Consider the following 23127-nt stretch of genomic DNA (forward strand, 5'->3'; position numbering starts at 1 on the left):
GGTTGATTGTCAAATGGATAGGTGATGGTTATCTAAGCATGGGGGTCCCCTCCATCCCATCCAGTGGTTAGGGGTCAGGAGGGCCAGTGCTGTAGCTTTGAGCATCTGCCCATCAGTGCCAGCACTCCTCATAGAATGGTACTGGCAGCAGAATACAAGGCTGAAAGTAGAGGGCAGTGCCAGTGATTCTGAGGCAAGGATCCAGGGCCCCAGCTATGAGGTTTGGGCTCTGGACAGAATCTATTTCAGAAATAATACAGAACTTGACAGACTCACTGAAAAGGTAAAGGAACCCAGTCTTATGGATGAACCCTTCAAAGTGAGCTGGAGAATAGTAACACTGAGGATGCACAGGCTACTCTCTATATATTCATACCCTATTTCATTCCACAAACGCACTGGAGTCTATTTAAAGAGGGTGTAAAAGTTTTGCTGTTCTTTTAAGGATGATGAGGAAATGGAAGTAAAAGAAAATAAAGATGGGAAATTTTAAAGGAAACGGTGAAATCAACACCCAAAATTCATGTTAAGTTCCTACAAAACTGCCAGAAGTGGGCTAAGAGTTTAGTTCTGAGCTGCCTGGTGGACTTAGCAAGGAAGGGAAACAGGGGCAGTCATGAGCTTTATGGTGTTCGGAAGAACTACCAGTAACTCAAAGAGATAGAGCTGTTCAGAGTATTGAAATTGGGGAGGCATTTTCCTGAGGGCCTCACACAGTGAAGATCCACAGTACACAGTGCTCCTGCCAGCACACTGGATCCTGAGTAGAGACTGCTCACACAACTCCTGCCCCATCAGGCCTAGCTCATAAGCTAGGGTGGATCTGAGGGGGCTTGCCTACAGGTACAGCTGGGAAAGAGAGAACTAACATCTCTCTTTTCCTGAACACATCTCTATGTGCGATGATGCTTGGAGACCGACAGAGGTGTTTCTCAAAACCTAGGGATGAAGGATCTGTAACGCCATCAGCTTGAATTCCCCATCTGGCACTGGAAGCCAGTGTAGAGTTGGTCTTGGCAAGAATGGAGATGTAATTAATGAAGAGACTATTAAGTGGAGTGAGGGTTCTAGAACCATCCCCAGCTGTGGGGCTTCACTTGGCTTACCCTCCAGTGACTCACCCGCCGATGAGCAATCCTCATATGCCTGATTTAGAGGACTTACTCACCCTTCAGAGAAATACTTTAATGCAATAAAGCAAATGTCAGCAAGTGGGCTGAGCTTAGCACATCACCCCAGCCTGCATCCAGCTTCCTACTCCCTGGCTCTCCCTACCCAAGGTTCCTTCAGCCACTCCGCACCTGCACAGGCCCACACAATGGGCAGGTTTCAGGGACACACTCCAAGGCTGGTCAGAGGCTCAGAGATGGGACACCAAGAGGCATTAGGCACCAGCTAGAGCCCTGGAGAAATCTAGTCCGTAGAGGCTGGAGACTAGCTCTAAAGCAGTGGAGAGCTGCGGACAGGGCAAGGGCTACAACCCAGAACTTCTCAGCCTCTGGTCTAGTGCTCTTCACTGTGGAAGCCGCTGGTTACACAGATGAGGGGAGTGGGCCGAAAGAAATTCAACATCCTGGCTGGGCACGGTGGCTCTCGCCTGTAATCCCAGCACTTTGGGAGGCCGAGGCAGGCGGACCACAACGTCAGGATATCAAGACCATCCTGGTCAACACGGTGAAAACCCATCTCTACTAAAAATACAAGAAAAAAAAAAATTAGCCGGGGGTGGTGGCGGATGCCTATAGTCTCAGCTACTAGGGAGGCTGAGGCAGGAGAATGGCATGAACCCAGGAGGCGGAGCTTGCAGTGAGCCGAGATGGCGCCATTGCACTCCAGCCTGGGCGACAGAATGAGACTCCATCTCAAAAAAAAAAAAAAATTCAGCATCCTAACCCTGGGTGACCTTCTCATCTGTGGCCTTTCCAAGGAACCTCTAAACGGAGAGGTGGGGAAAGGAAAGGCAGGTGGAGATAAAGACCTCACGCAAAGCCTTTGAGGTGAGGAATTTAGAGAACTGGGCTGCCTGTGCTCCGCCACCATCTTGCTATTTCTTGACACAGTGTATGTCGGGAGAACTAGACACCCTTTGAACCCTCCAGCATTGAGAAGTATGGCTGGAATCCCCGTGTTTATCAGGTGACTGGGATGGCATAAACCCCAACCAGATCCCTATTCCCTCAGATTAGGAATAGGCCCCAGGAGTTAGGCTGGAGCCCAGGCAGAGCCAATCATGGGGAGAAGCTGACAACTGCCCCTTCCTTCCTCCACCTATGTAGAGGAAGTTACTCACAAAGCAAGTCGATTAAACCTACTCATTGATGGACTTACCTTGGAACTCCTGGGGAATTATCTAGAAGAATTAGTTGTAAGAGTGGAAAGAGGGGTCAGGTAGGCAGGCAGGGCAAATTTTCACCTCATTCACTTCTCCATCCCTTGGCCACTTACCCAGCCTGAGTCTGCCATATGCCAAGCACTGGAGGGAGGAGGCTGGCCACAAGCTTGGCACTCAGGCTTACTGGAACCAAGGGCCTTATGCTTTAAGGGACTCTTCGGATCATCTAACTCAGCTCACTTTTCACAGGTGAGAAATCTGAGGTTCAAGTAGAGCTTTTTGCCTAGTGCAACAGGAGTGAAGGGCCCTCAGTGGGCAGATACTCTCACCACCTCCCTATGAGGCCTGCACCAAGAAATTCTCTTACAAGTTAACTTAGGGAAACCCCTCAGTTGGAAATCAACATTCTGTATCATCATACCTATAGCTGCACCTCCACCACCATCACCCTGTTGTTCATTTAGAAATAAATCCCAGTGAAGCAGGCTGGGTCCCCACCCAAGGGTATTCCTACCTTATCCCAATTCACCAACAAGAAGAAGTGCTTTTTTCCTTTTCCTATTTTTATTTTACACTATAAAAAACAACAACAACAACAACAACAACCAGTAACATACTGTTTTTCTTCACATTCACATGGGTCTTAGAAAATTATTGCCTTTTCCCCTGGAGAAATAACCAACAGACAGAAAGAAAAATAGTAGTACCACTTTGCAAAATCTGCAAATCCCAGAAGTCCACAGCTTGAAGACGACTCCAGGGGCAGGGAGGAAAACAACTGTCACAAGAGACATAAGCACACAGAAGGACAGGAAGCTGAGGAAACCAGTTTTCAACACCACTGACCCAGGATACCCAGCAAGTACCCTTTTCCTCCTGGAATTTACTGCCACCACCTCGCAGGTATGACTTTTTTTGGTCTATGATCTGAAAAACTCTTTTCACAAATGAAGAGTTGCTCTGAGAAGAGGTGGAATGAGACAAGTTCAAGTATGAATAAGAATCATGCCAAAGTCCAAGGTCAGTGAAGAACCCACGGCAAAAAAAAAAAAAAAAAAAAATCCAGAAAAGCCAACATCTTGCTACTCAACCAACTGCCTCATGGGACCCAAGAGGGTATCTACAAAACATTTCAGGGTTCAAATCAGGATGCTGATCATGTCCCCACAAACCCTGTGGGGTTACTTTCCCAACAGACGGTGATCAGCTTATGCCCTGAAGCAATAGAGACAGACACTGAAACTGCCAAAGTTCAAAAAATAAGGTGGAAATTGTGCTTCCTTCAAAATCAATTGGCTTTATAACTGCCTTTTCTCCTGGTCCAGCAACTCCTTTCTCCCACATTGCTGCAGGTATTTATTGCCTTATGCTTGAAATGAAAAGGCGAACTTTGAGGTGCAAGGACTGGGCAGTCCCGAGAGGGCAGGGGTCTGGAAGTACAGTAGTCAGCACATGCTGTGCTCCCGTAATGGCTTGGCCTTCCTTCAGTCCCGAGAACCTATCCCGAGGTCCGTCTGAAGTTCATTTGCAAGCCTGGTGACCACTCACTATCTCACTGGAGCAGCATGACAGAGTGAGGTCTTCAGTATTGCACAGGTATGAAATGTCCATGAGTCTTAAAACCAAAAATCACAGTTGCTCTTGGGGCCGGGCCGATTCCTCCATCCCAGTTTTAGCAGGATGTGGCCGTTGCCATAGGGCTTCTGCTGAGCTCTGAGACTGTTGAGTGGGTAGGCACCGGTGCCAGCACCGAGGCAGGGAATGTGCAGTAGGCACCCTGCATGTCAGGGCTCAGTGTCTGCAAATGGCCTATCAGTGAAGAGCCTGCTGCCTCCCCTTGGCAGGAGGGAGGCTGGGGGTTGGGCGTGGAGGGCAGGATCTCAGATTCATACTGCAGGAGCTGGCCCATGAAGCCAAAGTTGGGTGAGACCATACTCCTCCTCTGCTTGATGTAATCGAAGGCCTCCTTCAGGCGGAACTGCTTGGTCTTCATGAGGTAAGCCATGCAGATGGTGGGTGAACGGGAGATCCCAGCCTCACAGTGGACCAGGACCTTGCCTCCCTTTTCCCTGACACAGTCTGGAAGGAAGAAAAGATGGCGGGAGTCAGTTGGGATTAGAATCTAAGGGCAATGGCAAAACATAAGAATCAAACACTGGAGTAACCTAGATATGAAACTGTTGTGCCTGCGTAAGAGCCGTGGCCCTACACTACACTTCTGCCAGTCTTTAACCCCCACTGGTGAGGACAGAGCTTTTGGGATCCCAGCAAAGACTATCCCCAAGTAGGATCTTTATATTCCTTACAACAGCTTTATATTTCCCCAGGATACTTGCAGATTCTGCCTCTGGAGGCGATGGCCCTGGAGAAGTCCCTTCCTGGGGATGCCATCTTAACCTAGGTTCCACTGATGGTTCCAAGAGGGCATTAGAACATCCTTGAAATTGTGCACATTTTTATTGGGCACGCACATTTTTCTAAGGAGAGCATCCCAGGCTCAAAGACTGACTTGGAGAAGCAACTCTTACCTCTCCAGGTCTGATTCTAAGGGTAATAACCTAACCCCGATCCTGGTAGAGGTCTTCCGGCCTCTCCGGGCACCCTGTCCTGCTGTGCCAGGGCAGGATGCTTGGCTCAGCTCCCAGGGTTCTCACCACCAAACACACAATAAATAGCACATGGCCACTAATTATAGCCCTGGCTAAGTGACGCCTACTAGACGGAGGATATAAATGGCTTTCACAAATTCCATCTTGCTCAACAATGGGAGTTGCTGCTATAAAGCTACCACCATCAGTTAGCATTCTTTAGCTCAACATGACAAAAAGGGGAGGAAGCCTCCCTTCCTGCTCTACCCCCCAGCCCCCGCCCCCAGAAAACCAGCTACAACTATTAAAAATGGGAAGGGATGAAAGGTTAAAGATACATACACATCAAATCCACAAAAAATACAGTCTTTCCAATTCCCTCTCTTGCTAGCGAGGAAACAATTACATCACAGGAAGTTAGATGTAGCTGGCACTACGGAGGCTACAGTACGCAAGAACATTTAAGATTTTGAAGGGTCAAAAGAAAAAAAAAGTCATTCCCCTTACCCCTTACCCCCCTCCACTTCCCTGCCCCAAGGTCAAAGGATGCAAATCAACCTGCAAAATCTCAAAGATAAAATTTCCGAGGCATCAGGGAGGAATTCTCGAGTTTCCCCATCTGAACAAAAACCCCACAGGATACCCCAAAGCAGTTCAATAGGGGTATCCTCCAATTCAGTCTGACTCAAAAGAAACAAAACAGTCTCTTCAAATTAGTTCAAAGGGGAGACGACCTCCAAGTCCCTGGAATTACAGGGTCGGACTCCTATTTCCCTTCGCTCCTCTGTTGGCCTCCTTCGAAGTTTAGCTTTTAACTGGCCTACTGCCACATCCAAGAATGCAAAGGGTCCAGAGTGCATTGCCTCTGGAGCCCGCTCGACACCTCGGGGCCTGCCTTCCACATGGCCCTCTCTCTTCCCTTGGAAGGGGTCAGTGTATATTCAGCGCACGTCTCACTGGGGAGGCCCAGTCTCTCTTCCATTAGCAGGGCAATGGAAGGGCCAAAAGAAAAAGCACCCTGCGCTTTCAAAATGCTGTGGGTGTGTGGATTGTGTGTACACAGGCACAGTCCACACACAGGATGGGGAGGGAGGGTTCTGAGAACTGGATGGGGGTGTGTTTCATGACCTCATGAAGTAGCTACCCAGGTAATTAAACAACAGGCTGAGAAGGGCAAGGCATTCCCAGGGACAGGGAGAACAAGTCAAGGGTTTCCCACCCTGAACACATCATTTTGGCTGCCTTTCAGACTCCAAAGGAATGATCTTAGCCCAGAGGCTCAGGGGACAAGCAGGACAGGCTCGGCCTTTTGCCTCTGATGAGTTTCTCGTCAGGGTTTCCTGGGGAGCAGAAATTGTGTGGTGAACAGAGAGCCACCATGTGGCTCAAGGGGGGCCTTTAATTGCTACCTGCACTAAGTAATTATTGCTGTGCTAACACCTGCCTTTCCTCCTCCAACATCCCTTGGAACAAGATACTGAAAAATCATGCGTCAGTTTCAACAACTACATATGTTAAAGAGGAAGATGGGCGCTGGAAAGCGGGGCATGACCACAAGGTCAGAGAGTGGTACTTGCAAATCTGAAAGAGAAAAAAGTCAGCGCTGCCTCCTAGCAAGATGGATGGGGGAGAAGATGCCAAATGGGAGAACAACCCAGGCAACACAGAGTACCTGGAAACCCTAAGGCCATAGCCCCTTCCTGCAGAAGGACCAGAGGCCAAGGCCTCGGTTTTCAGGTCTATGCAATGGAATAAATAAATGCCTAACAAGAATGCAGAAAGAAGACAAAAGATGCCAACTTTTCTGTGCATACAGCATGGAGCTTGAGTCAAGTGCTATCTTTAATCCAAAATTAGCTGAAAATGCAAAACAAATTGCCCCAAGCCATTCGCCAAAAGTATGGAAAGCTGCTGGGGGCCCTTGGGGCTCAGTGTGTAAGTAGTGCTCTCTGAATCCTTCTGTTTGCTTTTAAAAATAAACCCAATCTACGTAGAAGCAGTTAGGGAGGTTCGTTCCCCTGCTTTCCTCGTGTGGAGCATCACGCAGGGATGCACTCAGCTTCTGTCCAGCTAGAAACAATAACAAAATCGGCAGTGAGTACTGCCATAAAATTATATTAATTCATTTATCTTGCAAATTAAAGCTCCTATTAATAGCAACTTAAATCCTCCCTTCCACCTTTTTGGTAGCTGCATCCCATGTTGGCTCCAACTCTTAGCAGCAGCATATACAAGACTTTTCTTTCAGTGAAGGTAGCTTCCATCAGGGCATCAAAAGTCAAGAACACATGCCCCAAAGGGGCTCCCAAAATAACTGAGGGGGAATGGCTAAACCTACCAATGAAGTCTATTGCTTCTTGAAAGTGGGAGCTAATGTCAGCCGTGTGGCTGTCTTCCACAGGGATCCATTTGTAGTGTAGGTGGGTTGTGCAGGCCTCAGAGGTCCGTCGGGAGACATTCAGCAGGGCTGTGATGTGCAGGTTGGCGAGGAACTCGCACTTGGACGCATGGTAGGCACTTCCAAGGTAGAGGAAGGGAAGGATTTCAACTGGGCCACCCTGGAAGCAGGGACAAAGGACAATCAGGAAATATTGGATTAGCTTGTTCATTTGAGAGAGGAAAAAACAACTCTGACCTATTTGCTTCTTAAGATGGGTGGTTCCCTTTCTGGTTTCCCAGTAGAGTTCAGAGCCAGGGCAGTTCAACTGAGTGTGGGTGGTATCTCCATCCTGGCCAACTCTACCTTACGTGGCTGCCTTGTGACTCAATGACAGCAAAATCCACACAGCAAAGAGTTCACATTTTTGCACATATCAAAGAGGTAGGATATGATGGCAGTCTTCCCATGCTGACAAGGATGAGAAGCCATGTGGTATCATGGGAAATATCGACGGGGCTGTGTTCAAGTTACAGCTGTCCTGAGAGTACCAGGGCAAGCCTCTTTGCCTTGAGACAGTCTCACTTTCTTTACAGCTAAAATGGACCAGGACTCAACATGGTGTGTGTCCTCCTTTACAGCCTTGGCATTTTATATAGCGTTTTTTTTTTTTTTTTTTTTTTTCCCCTTTTTGGAAAGAGGGAGTCTTGCTCTATCACCCAGGCTGGAGTGCAGTGGCACAATCATAGCTCACTGTAATCCTGAATTCCTAGGCTCAAGAGATCCTACTGTCTCAGCCTCCCAAGTAGCTGGGCCTACAGGCATGCACCACCATGTATGGCTAATTTTATAATTTTTTTTGTAGAGCTGAGTTCTTGCTATGTTGCCCAGAATGGTCTTAAACTCCTGGCTTCAAGCGATCTTCCTACCTCAGCCTCCCAAAATGCTGGGATTATACGCGTGAGCTACCAAGCCTAGCCTATACAGTGTATTTCATCAAACCTAAGACACTGTTGATCCTAAGATGCATCCAGGTTTTAGAGACGTTAAAATGCACCTCCACCCCCAACAAAAAAGTACGCTTTTTAGAAATGAAAATAACCACTACCTACTCAGAATCTTTAGATAAAAAATGCTGTCAGGCCACAAACAGAGGGGCTTCCTCACCTCTGACCTTCTTCACACGGAGGTTTGTTGGGGGTGCTGGTGAGACCTGCTTACAGAACCATCCTTTTGGGAGGCTACCCACACCCCAGGTTTCTAGTCAAGGGGGAACCAGAGACCATCCACCTTGAAGCAAAACTAAAACGAACCTCCGGTTAGACTATGGCAGTCTCAGCATTTACAGGGCTCTAAAGGTTGCAGAAAAGTCAGTGATGGTTGGAAAAATGGGAGCCCTTAGAGACTGAGAGGGAAACACAGGGCTGGGTGACAGTGGCTCTGTCTTTGGGAGCCTTTCCCATGCCAACCATCTGCTTCCTGTGTTTCCATTTCCTGTCCTGGAATAAGAGCGGAATGGAAACTCTCAGCCAGATCCATAACAGGGAAGGGTGCATGGGACAGGGGCCAGCCACAGGCAATTCTCAATTTACCCCGCACCCGGCGTTAGCTTTTTGTTTCCTAAGAACTCAAGTGTTTAAGCAAAATCCAGTTCAGTCACTTGGAAGAAAATTACAGAGGATTTTACATAAGGTAATAACAACAACTGGTATTTTTTATCAGCATCTACTATGGCTGGCTTCTGGGAGCTTAACCCTTTAGATGTGCCTACGTCATACCAATTTCACAAAATCTGTGAGGTAGGTAACATTATCCCCATTTTACAGATGGGCAACTTGAGGCTCAGATGCATTTAATAACTTATCCAAGTCAGAGCTAGTCAGTGATAGAGCTGGGCTGAAACCCAAAACTGATGGTGTAGCATGAGATGCAAGGCCTTGTCTGACTCCACTTCAACAGTGATCAGTGTGAGAAAGTATTTCAGGTAAAGACAGGAAGGAAAAAATTCCCTTCTTTCCTCTCTTCCTCTAGAGATAAAATGTCCATCTGCATCCGCTCTTCAAAACCTCTCCGGCCGGGCATGGTGGCTCAAGCCTGTAATCCCAGCACTTTGGGAGGCCGAGACAGGAGGATCACGAGGTCAGGAGGTCGAGACCATCCTGGCTAACACGGTGAAACCCCGTCTCTACTAAAATACAAAAAAAAAGTAGCCGGGCGAGGTGGCGGGCGCCTGTAGTCCCAGCTACTCGGGAGGCTGAGGCAGGAGAATGGCGTGAACCCGGGAGGCAGAGCTTGCAGTGAGCTGAGATCCGGCCACTGCGCTCCAGCCTGGGCGACAGAGCGAGACTCCGTCTCCAAAAAAAAAAAAAAAAAACCTCTCCAAACTTCCATGCATACAGAGCAGCCTTCCTGGTGGCAAAATGGTGCAATGGTTAAGAACCTGGGCTTGGGTGTCAGACAGCAGAGCTCTTGGGTTAAGTTCCAGAGCTCCATGCTTACTACCTGATGTGATCTTGGACAGCTTCTTTAACCTATGACCCTTTGTCTCTAAACAGGGGATAACACCTATCCTCTCTGGATAACTGGTAAGGTGTAAATGGGATAATGAATGCATTAAAACCTGGCACGTTACATAGCTGCCACTGTCACCGAGATTGAAGAATGAACAGAACGTGGCTTCTCTCCACGGGGAAGACACAGTGTTTTAGGCAATCCAAGCAGGTCTAGTCCTGACCTGAGCTGGACCCACTCCCTGGGCACAGCATCCCCACCAGCTAGAAATCCGGAAAACAGCAGAGGTGGTACAAAGTTCTTTGGAAAGGAGTCAGAGTTCCAAGTCCAGATTCATGTGGCCACTGATGACTTATGGGTCCCCAGCAATGGACACTAACAGGCTCGCCCTTTAAGGAGCAGGCTGGATGGCTGACTCAAGATCTCCTCCTCTCCTGAGTGCCTGGAAATTGCTGATACACCAGACCTGGGATCTATCCAATTTCTTTTGGAGCTCAGCCCAACACACCCCTGAAACTACATTTCTTTCCCTTTTTGAACTTCTGTTTAGACCAAGAGGGAAGAAGCCAAAGGCCTTCAGAAACCCCACAAGTTAACATGACCTCGCCTGGCTGCTCTAAATGCAGAAGCGTTTCTAAGAAGTAGCATTAGGGGGTTCCCCAGATGAATCTTGAAGACACATCAGGGCCTTCTCGCCCCTCGCTTGGCCAAAGATGTGCTGTGCTTTCACAACATTCTGCCAATTCTTATTTCTCTTTCACTTTCTGAGAAATGGAGGGAAAACATAACCCAAACAAACAAACAAAAGTAGAAATCTAGTGAGGCCAGATGTCCACAGCTTGAAAGCCATGGGTTCGTCATATACTGTAAGGGTGTTTAATAAAGGAAAACAAACGAATCCTAACCCTGGCATCTGTACAAGCTAATAGGCTTCCTGACCAAGGAGCCCATTCAAGAAAAGGTCACTTGGCTTTACTTCGAAGTTTATCCCCAGGGACAGGGTTTTGCTCATGGCAGGGAGCTGGCATTTTAGCATCTAGCAATCTTTCTTCTTATGATTTGGATATGTTCTTGGTTTATGTGAAAAGTTTGAAAGGTTACTCCCACTAGGTCAGGTGTCTAGATTAGAGGCCATGCGGAAAACAGAACAAGGTCCTGAAATAATCAGAACAGGGAGCTGAGAGAAAGGGGTTCTGAGCCTGATGCTGCCTTGAACCAGCTGCAGGACTCTGCAAAATCAATAATCTCACTTGTCACGGAACACTTCCCTTCCCTTCCATAAAATGAGTAGGCAGGTTTTATCTCTGGTTTCTGCCAGATTTGGATTCTCACCTGCTTTTCATTTTCCTGGATGGTACTACGTAACCCCTTCCACTTTATTTTCCCTTTAATGAGTTATCACAAAGCACTCATTTTAGAAGAAACATAAAACTCCCTAGTTTACAGAAACAGGAAGCCCTCTAGTATCTTTTGATTTCCTCTGGTTTCAGTATCTGTGGAAGTGTAAGCATAAGAACCCCTTAGAGGAGCCTACTTAGCCACCCAAACAGGACTTTCTCTACAGAACCCCCACCAATACCAGTTTCAGTTAAACATACCAACAAGACACAGCTTGACAGGTACCAGGATGGTTTGCAGAAACTGCAGAGCATGGACAATTACAGAGAAAAGCAACACAGGAAGCCTGAAAGTCAACTCTGAAATGTCTTCAGGGAAACCTAGACCAGTATTTCAAAGTTTCTCTGAACCTCCAAAGCCAGATGACAATAATGTATCTTTCACTTCCCCTTTTCTGCAGAAGCTGCCAAGCATCCTGTGGCTGGTTTGCTCTTGTCAGCTTGTTTGCTGGAAGGAGGCCCATTTACTCTTGGATGGAAACTCAAGCTGGCAAGCAGCAGAGGCTCCCTAAAGCCAGGGGATTTTGCCAACACCCTGATCCACAAAAGAACTAACCATCGTTGCAGAGTGGGGAGAGAACAGTCAGGTGCTGAGGAAAGAAGGCAGACAGGAGCCCAGAATACCACGCAGGATACCTCTTCCCCATCATGTACCTGGTCATAAGCTGGCCTGTAGCTGACGTTTACCACTGGTTTTCCACACTGGCTGATGAGGGCTCTCTCATTCTCAATCTTCTCTTGTGAAATGGGTTTTACATCCACACAACACTCGGGATATTCCGAGTAGAAGGTCTCATATCCCCTACAAAACAAACAAAAGGTGAGACAGATGGTTAGCATCAATTTCTCACCCTGTCAGAAAATACCCATAGTTAGTCAATACTCTGAGGGTTACACAGTTTAAAAAAAAAAAAAAAAAAAAAAAAAAGCCAATACAGATTGTGGTCATTAAAAATTGAGCAAAACCAGCAAACAGATTTCGAACAGAAAGGGACTCTACACACACAGAAACCTCTAAAAAGAACTCCTTCAGAGGCAATGATTAACTTTTTGTGTCTATCAGAAGCAGCTTAAACTGTGAAAGAAAGTATCCAGCATCTGGCAAATATTAACCAAACCCCTCCAGAAAACAAAGGCTATTTTCTCTCTTGTTTATCTAAAAGGAAGGTGTGATTATGCAAAATTTCATTAATTGGCGAGAAGATAGGCTCCTAAAGTGGCTTCTTCCCCAGCCCATCTGCTCTAAGCAGGATTCTAGCTGGTACCTCCTCCATTCATAAGGAAATGGGGGCTGATAGGAGGTTTCAACTCAGGGCAGTAAAACAGCCTGGCTTCTCACTCCCAAGGTGCTAAGAACACTGCTGACAATCCTTTCTAGGTCCAATTTGAAGTCATCAATCCAGTTAATTACCTTCTAAATCAACTGAGAGAATAAGGACTTCTGAATTTAATTCTCATCCCTCCTGAGCAAAAACGGTCTCTGTCCCCTTCGTGACCACCCTATCTTCTTATCCCCACTTTTCTTACTTCTCCTCTACTCCTCCTGCACGCCCCCCCAACCAATCAATAAGTCAACTTATATAGCATGTATGACTCTCAGAATCCTTAATATTACATTTACACCTCTCCAAATGGATTTAAGGTAAAAACGACCCTCTGAGGCCGGGCGCGGTGGCTCACGCCTGTAATCCCAGCACTTTGGGAGGCTGAGGCGGGTGGATCATGAGGTCAGGAGATGGAGACCATCCTGGCTAACATGGTGAAACCCTGTCTCTACTAAAAATACAAAAAAATTAGCCGGGCGTGGTGGCGGGCACCTGTGGTCCCAGCTACTCAGGAGGCTGAGGCAGGAGAATGCCGTGAATCCGGGAGGTGGAGCTTGCAGTGAGCCGAGATCGCGCCACTGCACTCCAGCCTGGGCAACAGAGCGAGACTCTGTCTCAAACAAAACAAAACAAAACAAAACAAAACAACAAATAAACGAACAACCAAAAAAAAAAACAACCCTCTGAGCAAGTCACAGAAACTTGCAAATATAAGTAAGCCTTCTTGGGCCCATCTGAGTGGGGAAGAACCCTCAGAATGCTGAGGGCTGCCAGGTGCAACAGGCCACCCTTGCTTGGGAAACTCCTTTGCTGGTAACCCAGAGAGCAACCTGAGGCATTTCCCAGGGCCTCCAGAAAGCCCACTTGTCTTTTTCTGGCCCAGGGAATTCACTTGGAGTCAGATCCATTAAACATGCATTCTGAGACCACGAATTTTTCAAAGAACCCCCTTTTTCTTTTCTGACTTTGGGTGTTGTGATGCTGGCTTTTTTAAAGCCCTGCAGTAGACAAATGGTTAATGGATTACAAGGCAGTCTCCAATTCCCTCCCAGAAGCTGCAGCCAACTCCTAGAATGAGTCATCCTGCCATTACTGCTTCCTCTCAGCTTGCTGGAACTGCCCCGCCCCCACTTAGTACACCCAGATCTCCCCTGTGGTCACCTCACTAGCAGCCCATTGCGCCTGCCCATGAGCTCCTGGTCCTCCCCAATGACCATGCTCCCCACCATAACGGGAGGCCACTGCGGAGGTGCAAGATGGTGCTATAGGCAGTTTAGCTTCCCATGCTCTGCCATAGCCCCTGGGCCCCTTACCTTCCAGGAGTCAAGAGAGAAAGACGCAGGCTCACACTGACCCACAGCTTCCTGGGAAGAGGATTCCCTAGTCAGTAAACCACCCGATCACTTCCTGTGCCTAGACCTCAACATTATAGGTTCCAGGAGACAAACAAGGATTTGGATGGGAATTTGGAGTTAAGAATGACCTGGGCCCTCCCAAACTTCAGAATGAAGGTTGGGGAAGAGGAAATCTTCAGGCTACCCCATCTTCTGGCTTTAAATAGATTACTTCAGAGTTGGCTATCAGGAGGACAGATAGGAGGTTCGGGTATGGGTTGGATCCTGCCTGCTGTTGACAAAATTTAGTTCAGGGACAGATAAACAGGGTCCTGCCTCTTCAAGCTGGGATTCAGAAGAATCCTACAGATCAAATGGTCTCAGTCTTTCACCCACTCCCATCAGAGGTGTGGAGAGACAGAACATTCCTCTCTGGTGCCTCACTTAAGTTGCAAAAGCCATGGCAATTCTCAAGAGCTACTTCAGCCTTCTTTTGGAATGAGTCTGCTTTCAATCACCACCACATTACCAGGGAACAGAAAGAGCACAGATACTATATATAAATAAGCACTGACCACGCAATTCAGTCATCACCATTTCATTTTAGTGGTTGTTTGGGAGACGGGATTATAGAAAGTGTAAAAAGGCATTGCCCCTGCCAAGATCTCAGATGCCACCAGATTAAAACCTGAACTCCTATCTGCATATGAGTTAAGTAAAGAAATAAAAATTTTCTCTGCCAACAATTTAAAGTTTAGTAGTAGTGTTATAAGGGTAGGCATGAAGCAATTTCTACTGAAATTTAACATGCATATAATTCTTGACCTGGCAATTCTCATGATTTACTGAAAGGCACTGCACACACAAGAGCACATGGAGAAGGAGATCTACCCCACTGCTTGGAACAGTGAGGCCGGACACAACCTAATGGCCATTACAGGAGACCGGTTCAATGTGAAACAGACATGTATGGTCAGATATGGACAAGTCTCCCAGATCTAGATGGATACAAGAGGCAAGACAGGAACTATACAAAATCAATCTATTTCTAAGATTCTTATGAAAAATTATCTAAAGGTAAACAAGAAATAGTTGACGACTGTCTCTGGGGAGTAGAACTGGGTTCTAAGATATGCAGAAGACCCGCTTCTCATCATACGGCCTTCACGCTGTTCAAATTTGTACCTGTGTATATGTTACCTTCTTTTAAACAACATTTTAACAGTTTTCCTGAGATGTGAGTCTATAGAGTTGCCTACTTTGTGGCGATAACTTCTAAACTGTCAGCAGGGCCCGCTTAGAGAAGCATGGGGAACAGAGGAGGGACCAGGAAGGGTCTCCTGGAACGTCTTTCATGCTACTGAGGAGGCATAAACTTTTCCTAAGAACAGGAGACAAAAACCATATAGGGAAGAGAAAGAAATCAGGAGCCACGCTGAAACCTCTGCAGAGCCAGAAAGCCATCCCTCTATTCCCTGGGGGCTAGGCTGCCAGAAGACGGACGATTACCATCCCTCTATCCCCTGGGGGCTAGGCTGCCAGAAGAAGGACGATTACCATCTACTTCTGTTATCTCTTCAACAGGAAATCAACAGGGGACCAGTCAGCAGGAGGTGCTAGCAGAGAGGGAAACTGTCTCCAGAATCTTCCTGGCCCGGAGTGTGTGAAACTCAACTTGCATGGCTTTAAAACAGGCTCCTAACTCTCGGCGCCGGCTCCCTGCACCGAGCTCTGATCCCCATCACTGTTACATTCCAAGGTGCCTGCGCCAGGGCTGGCACGGCCTTGGGGCCCTGCTGGGGCTAAGCCCTCATCTCTTCATGTGGGTCAGGTCTCCCCGGGTGTCATTTGAGGTTACAAAGGACTCAAATACAAAGCAGGAGCAGTCATAGGAAGTGACCCAGAAAAAACCAGTGCTTTGGACTTTGAGTCAATCACCCACCCACCACTAGAAGCCAAAGTTATCTTCCCGGCAGGTGAAATGGGCAGGCCTGTGGCGGTAGCTCCGAGAGGTGTCAAATCAAAGGCCGCAGAATCTCCACACCACCCTGCCCCCGCGCACCTCTATTTCCTGGCTGGCCGGCTGTAGGCTCGGCTCAGGATGGGTCCCAGGGATAATCCTGGGGCGGAGGAGGGAGGAGGTGAAAAGGGTGGGAAGGATGTGAGCTCCAAACTGAGCTAGAGAAAGATCTAGGAGAGAAGAGGCCGGAGGAAAACAATAAGAAGCAATAAAATGAAATGGAAAGGGAAGGGACTCGCCAGGTCAAAAAGGCAAGAGGGGTCGGTGAAGACACAGCTGGCTAGGCGGGAGGAAGGCGAAGGGGGGCACCATGGCGCCACACCATGGGGGAAGGGGTCGCGACCTGCTGATCCCACCAGATCAGTCTATCAGGAACGCCCCAAGCCCTGACCCCAGCGACAGCGGCCAAGCTCGGGTCTTGAAAGGGGGCTCGTGCCCAGCACGGGCCGACGGCCCCCAAACTGCTAAGCAGCAGCAGCCCCCGCAGCATAACCAACTCCACCCAGCCCGGCGGACAGACCGGCTGCCAGGCGCTTTCGAGGAACTCGGGTGGGGAAGAGGGGAAGCTCTGAGTGTTGACATTCGCAGTGCCCTCCCAAGCGCAGAACAAGCCCCACAGTGCAGACTCCGGCAGGTGGTGACTCTCCCCGTCCCAGGGTGTAGGATGGCGCCCCGGCACAGGGAGGGGACCCAGGGGCGCCGGAGGGGCGAGCGTGGCAGGGACCCCGCGCGCTCACCTTTGAGGAAGTAGACCCGCGGGCCGGCCGGCAGACAGGCGAGCAGCGAGGTGAGCACGACACGGGCGGCGCTCTCCTCCCGCAGCTTCTGCCAGTGGCGGCTGCCCTGGTCCAGCACCACCACGGCCGCCACGCCGCCGCCCGCCGCCCTTACTGCAGGATCCGCGCGGCGCCGCGCTCGTCGGGCAGGACGTGGCGCGCCGGGACACCGCGCCGCCCGGGCCCCCGCAGCACCACCGTGTTGAGGTTGCAGTTGAGCGCAGCGCGCACGTTCGAGGCGCGAAAGCCGAGGTAGGGCCGGCAGGTCGACACCACGGCAGCCGCGCCGCGCCCCTCCTTGCGAGCATCTTGGCGCAGCTGGCGCCCGTCGACGACGTGACCTTCATGCGCTGCCGCCGCCGCCGCCGGCCAGCGGCCCCGCGCCGCGCGCCCCGCCGGATGCCCACGGCCAGGGATTGCCTGCGGGGCAGGCACGGGAGGGCGACCCGCGGGGCTGCGGCCGCGACGGAGCCCGGCGCCCGAGCGGCGGCGCAACTCCGCGTTCTCGCCCCGCGCGCTCGATACCCAGCCCGGCCGCTCGCCGCCACAGAAGCCGGGGATTCCGCTGGCCGCGCAGCGTTTTATGTGAATGAGTGCCGCCCGTGACGCGGCTGCCCATATAAGGGCAAATATGGGTGTTTCCCCGCCCCTCAGGCCGTGGCCACGCCTTACCGGGGGCGGGGCAGCGGGGGCGAGGGACTAGCGCGGCGGGTGCCGGCGTTAGAGGAAGTGGAAGGCGCCTCCTCGTTTTCTCCTCCGCGCTGCGCTGAGGGACTCACTCGCGCATCACCCGCGGCTGCCGGCCGTGTGTCGGGGCGCTCCGGGGCCACAGTGACCCCCGCGGTGCGGACCGAGGAGGAAGCGCTTGGGAGGCGGGGCGGCGCCGCACGATCCGGCCTTCAGCTTCACGGACGTGGGCCGAGAACCCGCCCGCGCCGCGCTGAGCAGGGCCGAGGGAGCCGGCCAGGGCCGCAGAGGAGTCCGGAACGGATTCCTGTCGCTACTGAGGTCTGCGCGTGTAAGGGGAGGACGTGGGAGATTTGCCTCGAGGGATGGGGTATGGATGACTGGAGGGGTCGGGCGCGGGTTGGTCATCGCTGAGGCTGGGTGATGGATGGCCGAATTCGTTATATTGTTTTCTCCACTTTTCTGTATGTTTGAAATTTTTCATAATAAAGTTTCTAAAAGTAAAAAAGGGGGTTGGGGGTCGGCGGTGAGAAAAGCCATTTAATCTCCCTAAATGGATTCTGCCCTCAAAGGATTGACGCTCTTTTCTCTGTCACTCTCCAATAATGATTAGAATAATAAGTTGTATTTTGAGGAGCTGTTTTCTGGTCCCAGGGAAACCCGTGGTGAACTCATCAGTAGCATCAGCATGTATCCCACGATGGAGCTCAGTTCAGCCAACTGTTGTCCAGGTGGCTTCTGGATTTGGGGGATTATCTGTGGATTAAGTTTAATCTCAGGCTGTCTGCCCCCACCGGTCCCCAGGGGCTTCAGGCCTTCCACCCCTATTCCTGGGGAAGCAGACACAATTCACCCATTCAGCAAACATTTATTGAGGGTCAGCTGTGTGCCAGGGCTCCGCTAGCTGTGGGGACACGTGGATGGAAACAGGTTTCTGCCCCCAAGCTCACTGCCAACCATTTTATTGTTAGCCTGGCTGGGACTGCTTGATGGAAAACAGTCTGCCCGCACTAGACAAGGGCTTGTTGACAACTGACATAAGGGAAGGAGGTTTTCAGAAGGAAGCAGAGATCAAATTCTGAAATCAGATGCAATTAAATCAGACACCAGAACAGCCGGCATTGCCTCTGGGTCACGGCTGCATTCACCAAAAGGCGCTGTCCTCGCCTTGCCAGTGGGGTCTTGGTGAAGACGTGATGCGGGGGCCTTCTTTCTGTTTGTGGTTATCTGTGCCAGCCTTCCCTGCAACCTGCTCTTCCTCCAGCACGTTCTGTTTCTGTTACCGGCTCTTTCCACCCCTGATATCTCAGCCCAGAGCCACACACGTTTGTGGAGCACCCACGTGGGCCAGGCTTTGTTTTGGGGCTGGCGGCACCAACGTAAGACTTGTACTCAGCCCCAGTTGCCCCCAGCCCAGAGGGGAGCGGAGGGCCTGTAGTCCGTGGGGAAGAGCGCCCAGCAGGGGTGTGGCAGGGTGGGGCGTGGGCTGGAGAAGTCCTCCCAGAGGAGATGAGGGCTGAGGCCAACTCCGAGGAATTAATTGTAAGCCAGACTGCGAAGCAGGAAGGGAGATTCCAGGCAGAGGAAACTGCTTGAGGTAAAGAAAACAAAAAAACGCAAAACCCAGCATGGTGCGTACTGGAGGTACGTGGGAGACTAAGACCCTTCTGGTATTTGTTAGCAGATTAAGCAGAGTCAGGCAACAGAGGGCCTTGTGCTGTTTGACTCAATTGGGTCTTAGTCTTTGGCAGGACAGTCCCCAATGAGGGATCTTACTCAGTGACCAGATCCGGATAGCATTTGGGAACATCGCTGAGGCGGCTCTGTGCGGGATGAGTGTTTTATTTGAGAGTGGGGGAGGAGTCCGGAGTCTGGGGGATGGATGGGGGGATTTCATGGGTAATCTGGACCTGAGCTGATACGGGCCTGCCAGAAAAGCAGCTATGGGGAGGCCATAAGAACGGGAGCACATTGAGAAAGTAAGATGCTGGGAGGGGTGAGATGGGAAGAGAGAACTGGAGACTAACACCAAGGATTTTTTTTTTTTTTAAGATATGTTCTCACTATGTCGGCCAGGGTGGTCTCAAACTCCTGGCCTCAAGTAATCCTCCCACCTCAGCCTCCTAAAGTGCTGGGATTATAGACATGAGCCACCACACCCAACATCCAGTTAGCATTTTTCTTTTCTTTTCTCTTTCTATCTTTCTTTTATTTTTCTTTTCTTTTTTTTTTTTTTTTTTTTTTTTGAGACGGAGTCTCGCTCTGCCGCCCAGGCTGGAGTGCAGTGGCCGGATCTCAGCTCACTGCAAGCTCCGCCTCCCGGGTTCACGCCATTCTCCTGCCTCAGCCTCCAGAGTAGCTGGGACTACAGGCGCCCGCCACCTCGCCCGGCTAGTTTTTTGTATTTTTTTAGTAGAGACGGGGTTTCACCTTATTAGCCAGGATGGTCTCGATCTCCTGACCTCGTGATCCGCCCGTCTCGGCCTCCCAAAGTGCTGGGATTACAGGCTTGAGCCACCGCGCCCGGCCTCTTTTTTTTTTTTTTGAGACAGGGTTTCGCTCTGTTGCCCAGGTGGGAGTGCAGTGGTGCTATCTCGGCTCCCAGATTCAAGCAATTCTTCTGCCTCAGCCTCCCGAGTAGCTGGGATTGCAGGTGCACGCCACCACGCCAGGCTAATTTTTGTATTTTTAGTAGAGACAGGGTTTCACCATGTTGGTCAGGCTGGTCTCAAACTCCTGACCTTGTGATCCGCCTGCCCCCAACGTGCTGGGATTATAGGTGTGACCCGTGAGCCACCATGCCCGGCTGACACCGTGGTTTTTAACCTTTAGATAGGGACTCTACAGGAGCAGGTCTGGGGTGAGGGTAGCAGGAAAAGGAGGAGTAGGTGAAGTTTATTCATGTTAATAAGCTAGAGTTGGTCACACCAAGGAGGGTGCCTAGAAAGCAGAAGGGTGGCCTGGCACCCGGTGTAGGAGGGTTATCTGTCAGCTGGATTGCTTCCTCACGTCCCATGTCCAACAGATTACTAAATTCTGGGGCCCGGCTTCCCAGAGCTCTCGTCTGACTCATCCTGTCTAGTCCCACAGCCAAGGCCAGCTTTGCAGGTATGTGACCTGTGCAGCCAAATGGACCCATACTTAGAAGGGACCCCCACTTGTTTTAATGCTCTGTTGTTACTAAATTGTTAATTTTGTACAGGAGACCCTGGGCCCCACAAACTCTGTAGCTGGTGCTGCCCATTGCTGTAGTGAAAGGGCCCCATTATCCACCATCCCTACTGGACCCTACGTTAGCATCACATATCCCAGTCTCAAAGCCCCCTCCTTGCTCTCTCATCCTCTACAATGTGGTCTTAAGCTTACATCTAAGCACAGAGCCCACCTCCTCTGCTAAAAAAATTTAAATGCCACCTATGCACTGTCTTGATAAAATCCAAATTCCTTAGTGGAACACTAAGGTCCTTGGTCTGGCCAATTGGTCACAACCCACCTCTAACGTTTCTCACCTTCCTTCTCATCACCCCTCCCCCCACAACCCCCATCCTTTGTAAAGCAATCCTTCTCCACCTTCACAGAGCTCTGGAGCACATTCAGGACACCACCCCTTAATCCCCCAGCCTGTTAGCTGTCACCCTCTTAGGGGTTCTCACTTCCTTTTCCCCCCAGCCTGGCACGTGAGTGTTATCTGTCCTGCCATTAGCCTGCAGTCTCCCAGGCTAGACATAGGGGCCTTATCCAACCATCTGTGTCTCCTTCACAACACCCTCACATGGTGAGGGCTGAATCAGTGTTGGTGGAATGGAATTCAGTGCTTGTTGAGACATGAGAGTGGCCAGCTTTCTAGGAGGCACCTGGGGAGAAAGTTGGTAACAGCACAAATCAGGGCCCTAGACACTGAGTAAAAGGCAAAATAGAAAACTGGGGGTGCACAGTCCATAGATTAAGGACCTGGAGTCCATCGGCCACAGGTCTAGGAGGAAGAGGAGAGTGTCTGAGAATGGAAGGGCTTAATGGAGCAACTAATCTCTTGCCTGTCTCCCAAATACTTTGGAATGGGTGTGAGAATGGGCTCAGGGAGAAAAGCAAAATCTAAATTAATATTGTGAGTCCATGAGGCAGGACCTTGGCCTATTCATTAATCTTGCCCCCCACCAGTTATTTTCAGAGGGGCAGTAAGTGTTTTAGGGTTCTTGGCCCTCGTTTGACCAGTCATCCTAACCCTCATGTCTTGGGTCATCGTTATAATCCGGGGCTACCTTTTGGAAGGTCATGGGGTGCCCTTTTGCAAAAGTTATGGGCCCTCTCCTTGGAAACTGCACACACACCATACAGCTTACAATTCAGGGAGTTCACGGGTCTGCAGAATCCTGGAAACTCCCATGTCTGGTTCTACTCGTTGTAACCTCAGTGGAACCTTCCAGCAGTCCTCTCCAGCTCCTCCCCAGCTCCTCAGCTCTGCTTCCCTCCACCCATCAAGCCCTCCCCAGCCCATAAGGTGGACCAGGTGGCCTGTGGGGATGAATCAGAGTGTCCACAAGTGCAGGGGCCCAAAGACATCCCAGAGCAAACCCAAGGATCCCTCTATGGGCCCCAGCCCACTCAGAAGGATGCATTTTGCCCCCCTCTGTTTGTTTTTGATTATGAAAGTAGGGCATGCTCATTGTTGAAAATGTGGGAAATGCAGAGAAGTTAAAATGATGCTTTTTGTTTAGGGTGCTGCTGCTTCTGGCTTAAGATCCTAAATCAAAGCAGCTGCCAGATCTGGACCTAAGACTTGCTTCCCACCACCTTACATAAAGGAAAGAGCACTGGACTAGGAATCAAAGATCTGGATTCCCATCAAATCTCTGCTATTACTAGCTTTTATCTCTGTTTGTTTGTTTATTTATTTATTTGCTTGTTTATTTATTTATTTATCTATCTATCTAGTACCTTTTGTGAATATGAGTGTTTCTCACTGATACCCTCCCATCTCTCTTGCCCCCGATCCTAGAATTTAACAAATACCTTGTTTACTGAAGGGTACAGATAGCACATGCCATGTGACTGTTGAGAATCACTCACCCTCTTAGAGGCATGGTTTCCTCTTCTATAAAATAAGGATGTTCGTTTCTATTTGCTAATGATGAGTGACAATGACATAAGGTACATAAAGCTGTATTGCATGATGCAAACATAGCATCATATTTGTAGGGTTGTTGCTAATAATACTATCCATCAGCAAAGCAGTCATTCATTTACTCAGTCAAATACTGATGCACTGGTACATTCAGTTTCCTCTTTTGTAAAATGGGGATAAAAATAGGACTTAGCTCATAGGGTACTTAAAATTCAGTGAGTTAATACATATAAAATACTTAGAGCAGTCCTTGGAACATATTAAGAACTCAGCACATATTAGCTAGTTGAGCAGGCTGTAGTATTTGTTCCAGCCAAGAAAAGACTGTTCTCTAACAGCACAGGAAATAAAGATGGGGTTAGGCACGACACGGCAGCAGGACTTACCTTCTGTCTAATTCAGCTGGCAGTCAGAGAAAGAATTATTAGAAGCCTATGAGCTTGTTCTCCCAAAGATCTACTGAGTACAGGGGGAATATTTAAAGAATAAAAATCCCTAGACCCACTTACAGTACAGGAGAGACAAGACGCTGTTCACACAATAATAAGTGCTAAATTCCTTTCTTTTTATACTGACAGCTGAAGTTTTAGAGAAGAGAAGGATCAATAAAGACTGGAATATTCGAGCAGACAGGCCTAAAAGAGGATTTTAGATTTGA

General features: G+C 49.5%; 1 protein-coding gene across 1 annotated transcript; it reads right to left on the reverse strand.

The window, feature by feature from the left end:
- Window positions 1-2874: 2874 nt before the first annotated feature.
- On the reverse strand, window positions 2875-17294 carry DUSP5 (dual specificity phosphatase 5). Its single transcript, XM_017887201.1, is given in 6 exon segments — window positions 2875-4411; window positions 7259-7478; window positions 11860-12008; window positions 16622-16763; window positions 16766-16993; window positions 16995-17294. Coding segments are annotated over 6 exon segments (1431 nt in total). The 5' UTR covers window positions 17280-17294; the 3' UTR covers window positions 2875-4004.
- Between the last annotated feature and the right edge of the window lie 5833 nt (window positions 17295-23127).

This window comes from Rhinopithecus bieti, unplaced genomic scaffold (assembly GCF_001698545.2).
Source record: "Rhinopithecus bieti isolate Rb0 unplaced genomic scaffold, ASM169854v2 scaffold_13348, whole genome shotgun sequence".
NCBI lineage: Eukaryota > Metazoa > Chordata > Mammalia > Primates > Cercopithecidae > Rhinopithecus > Rhinopithecus bieti.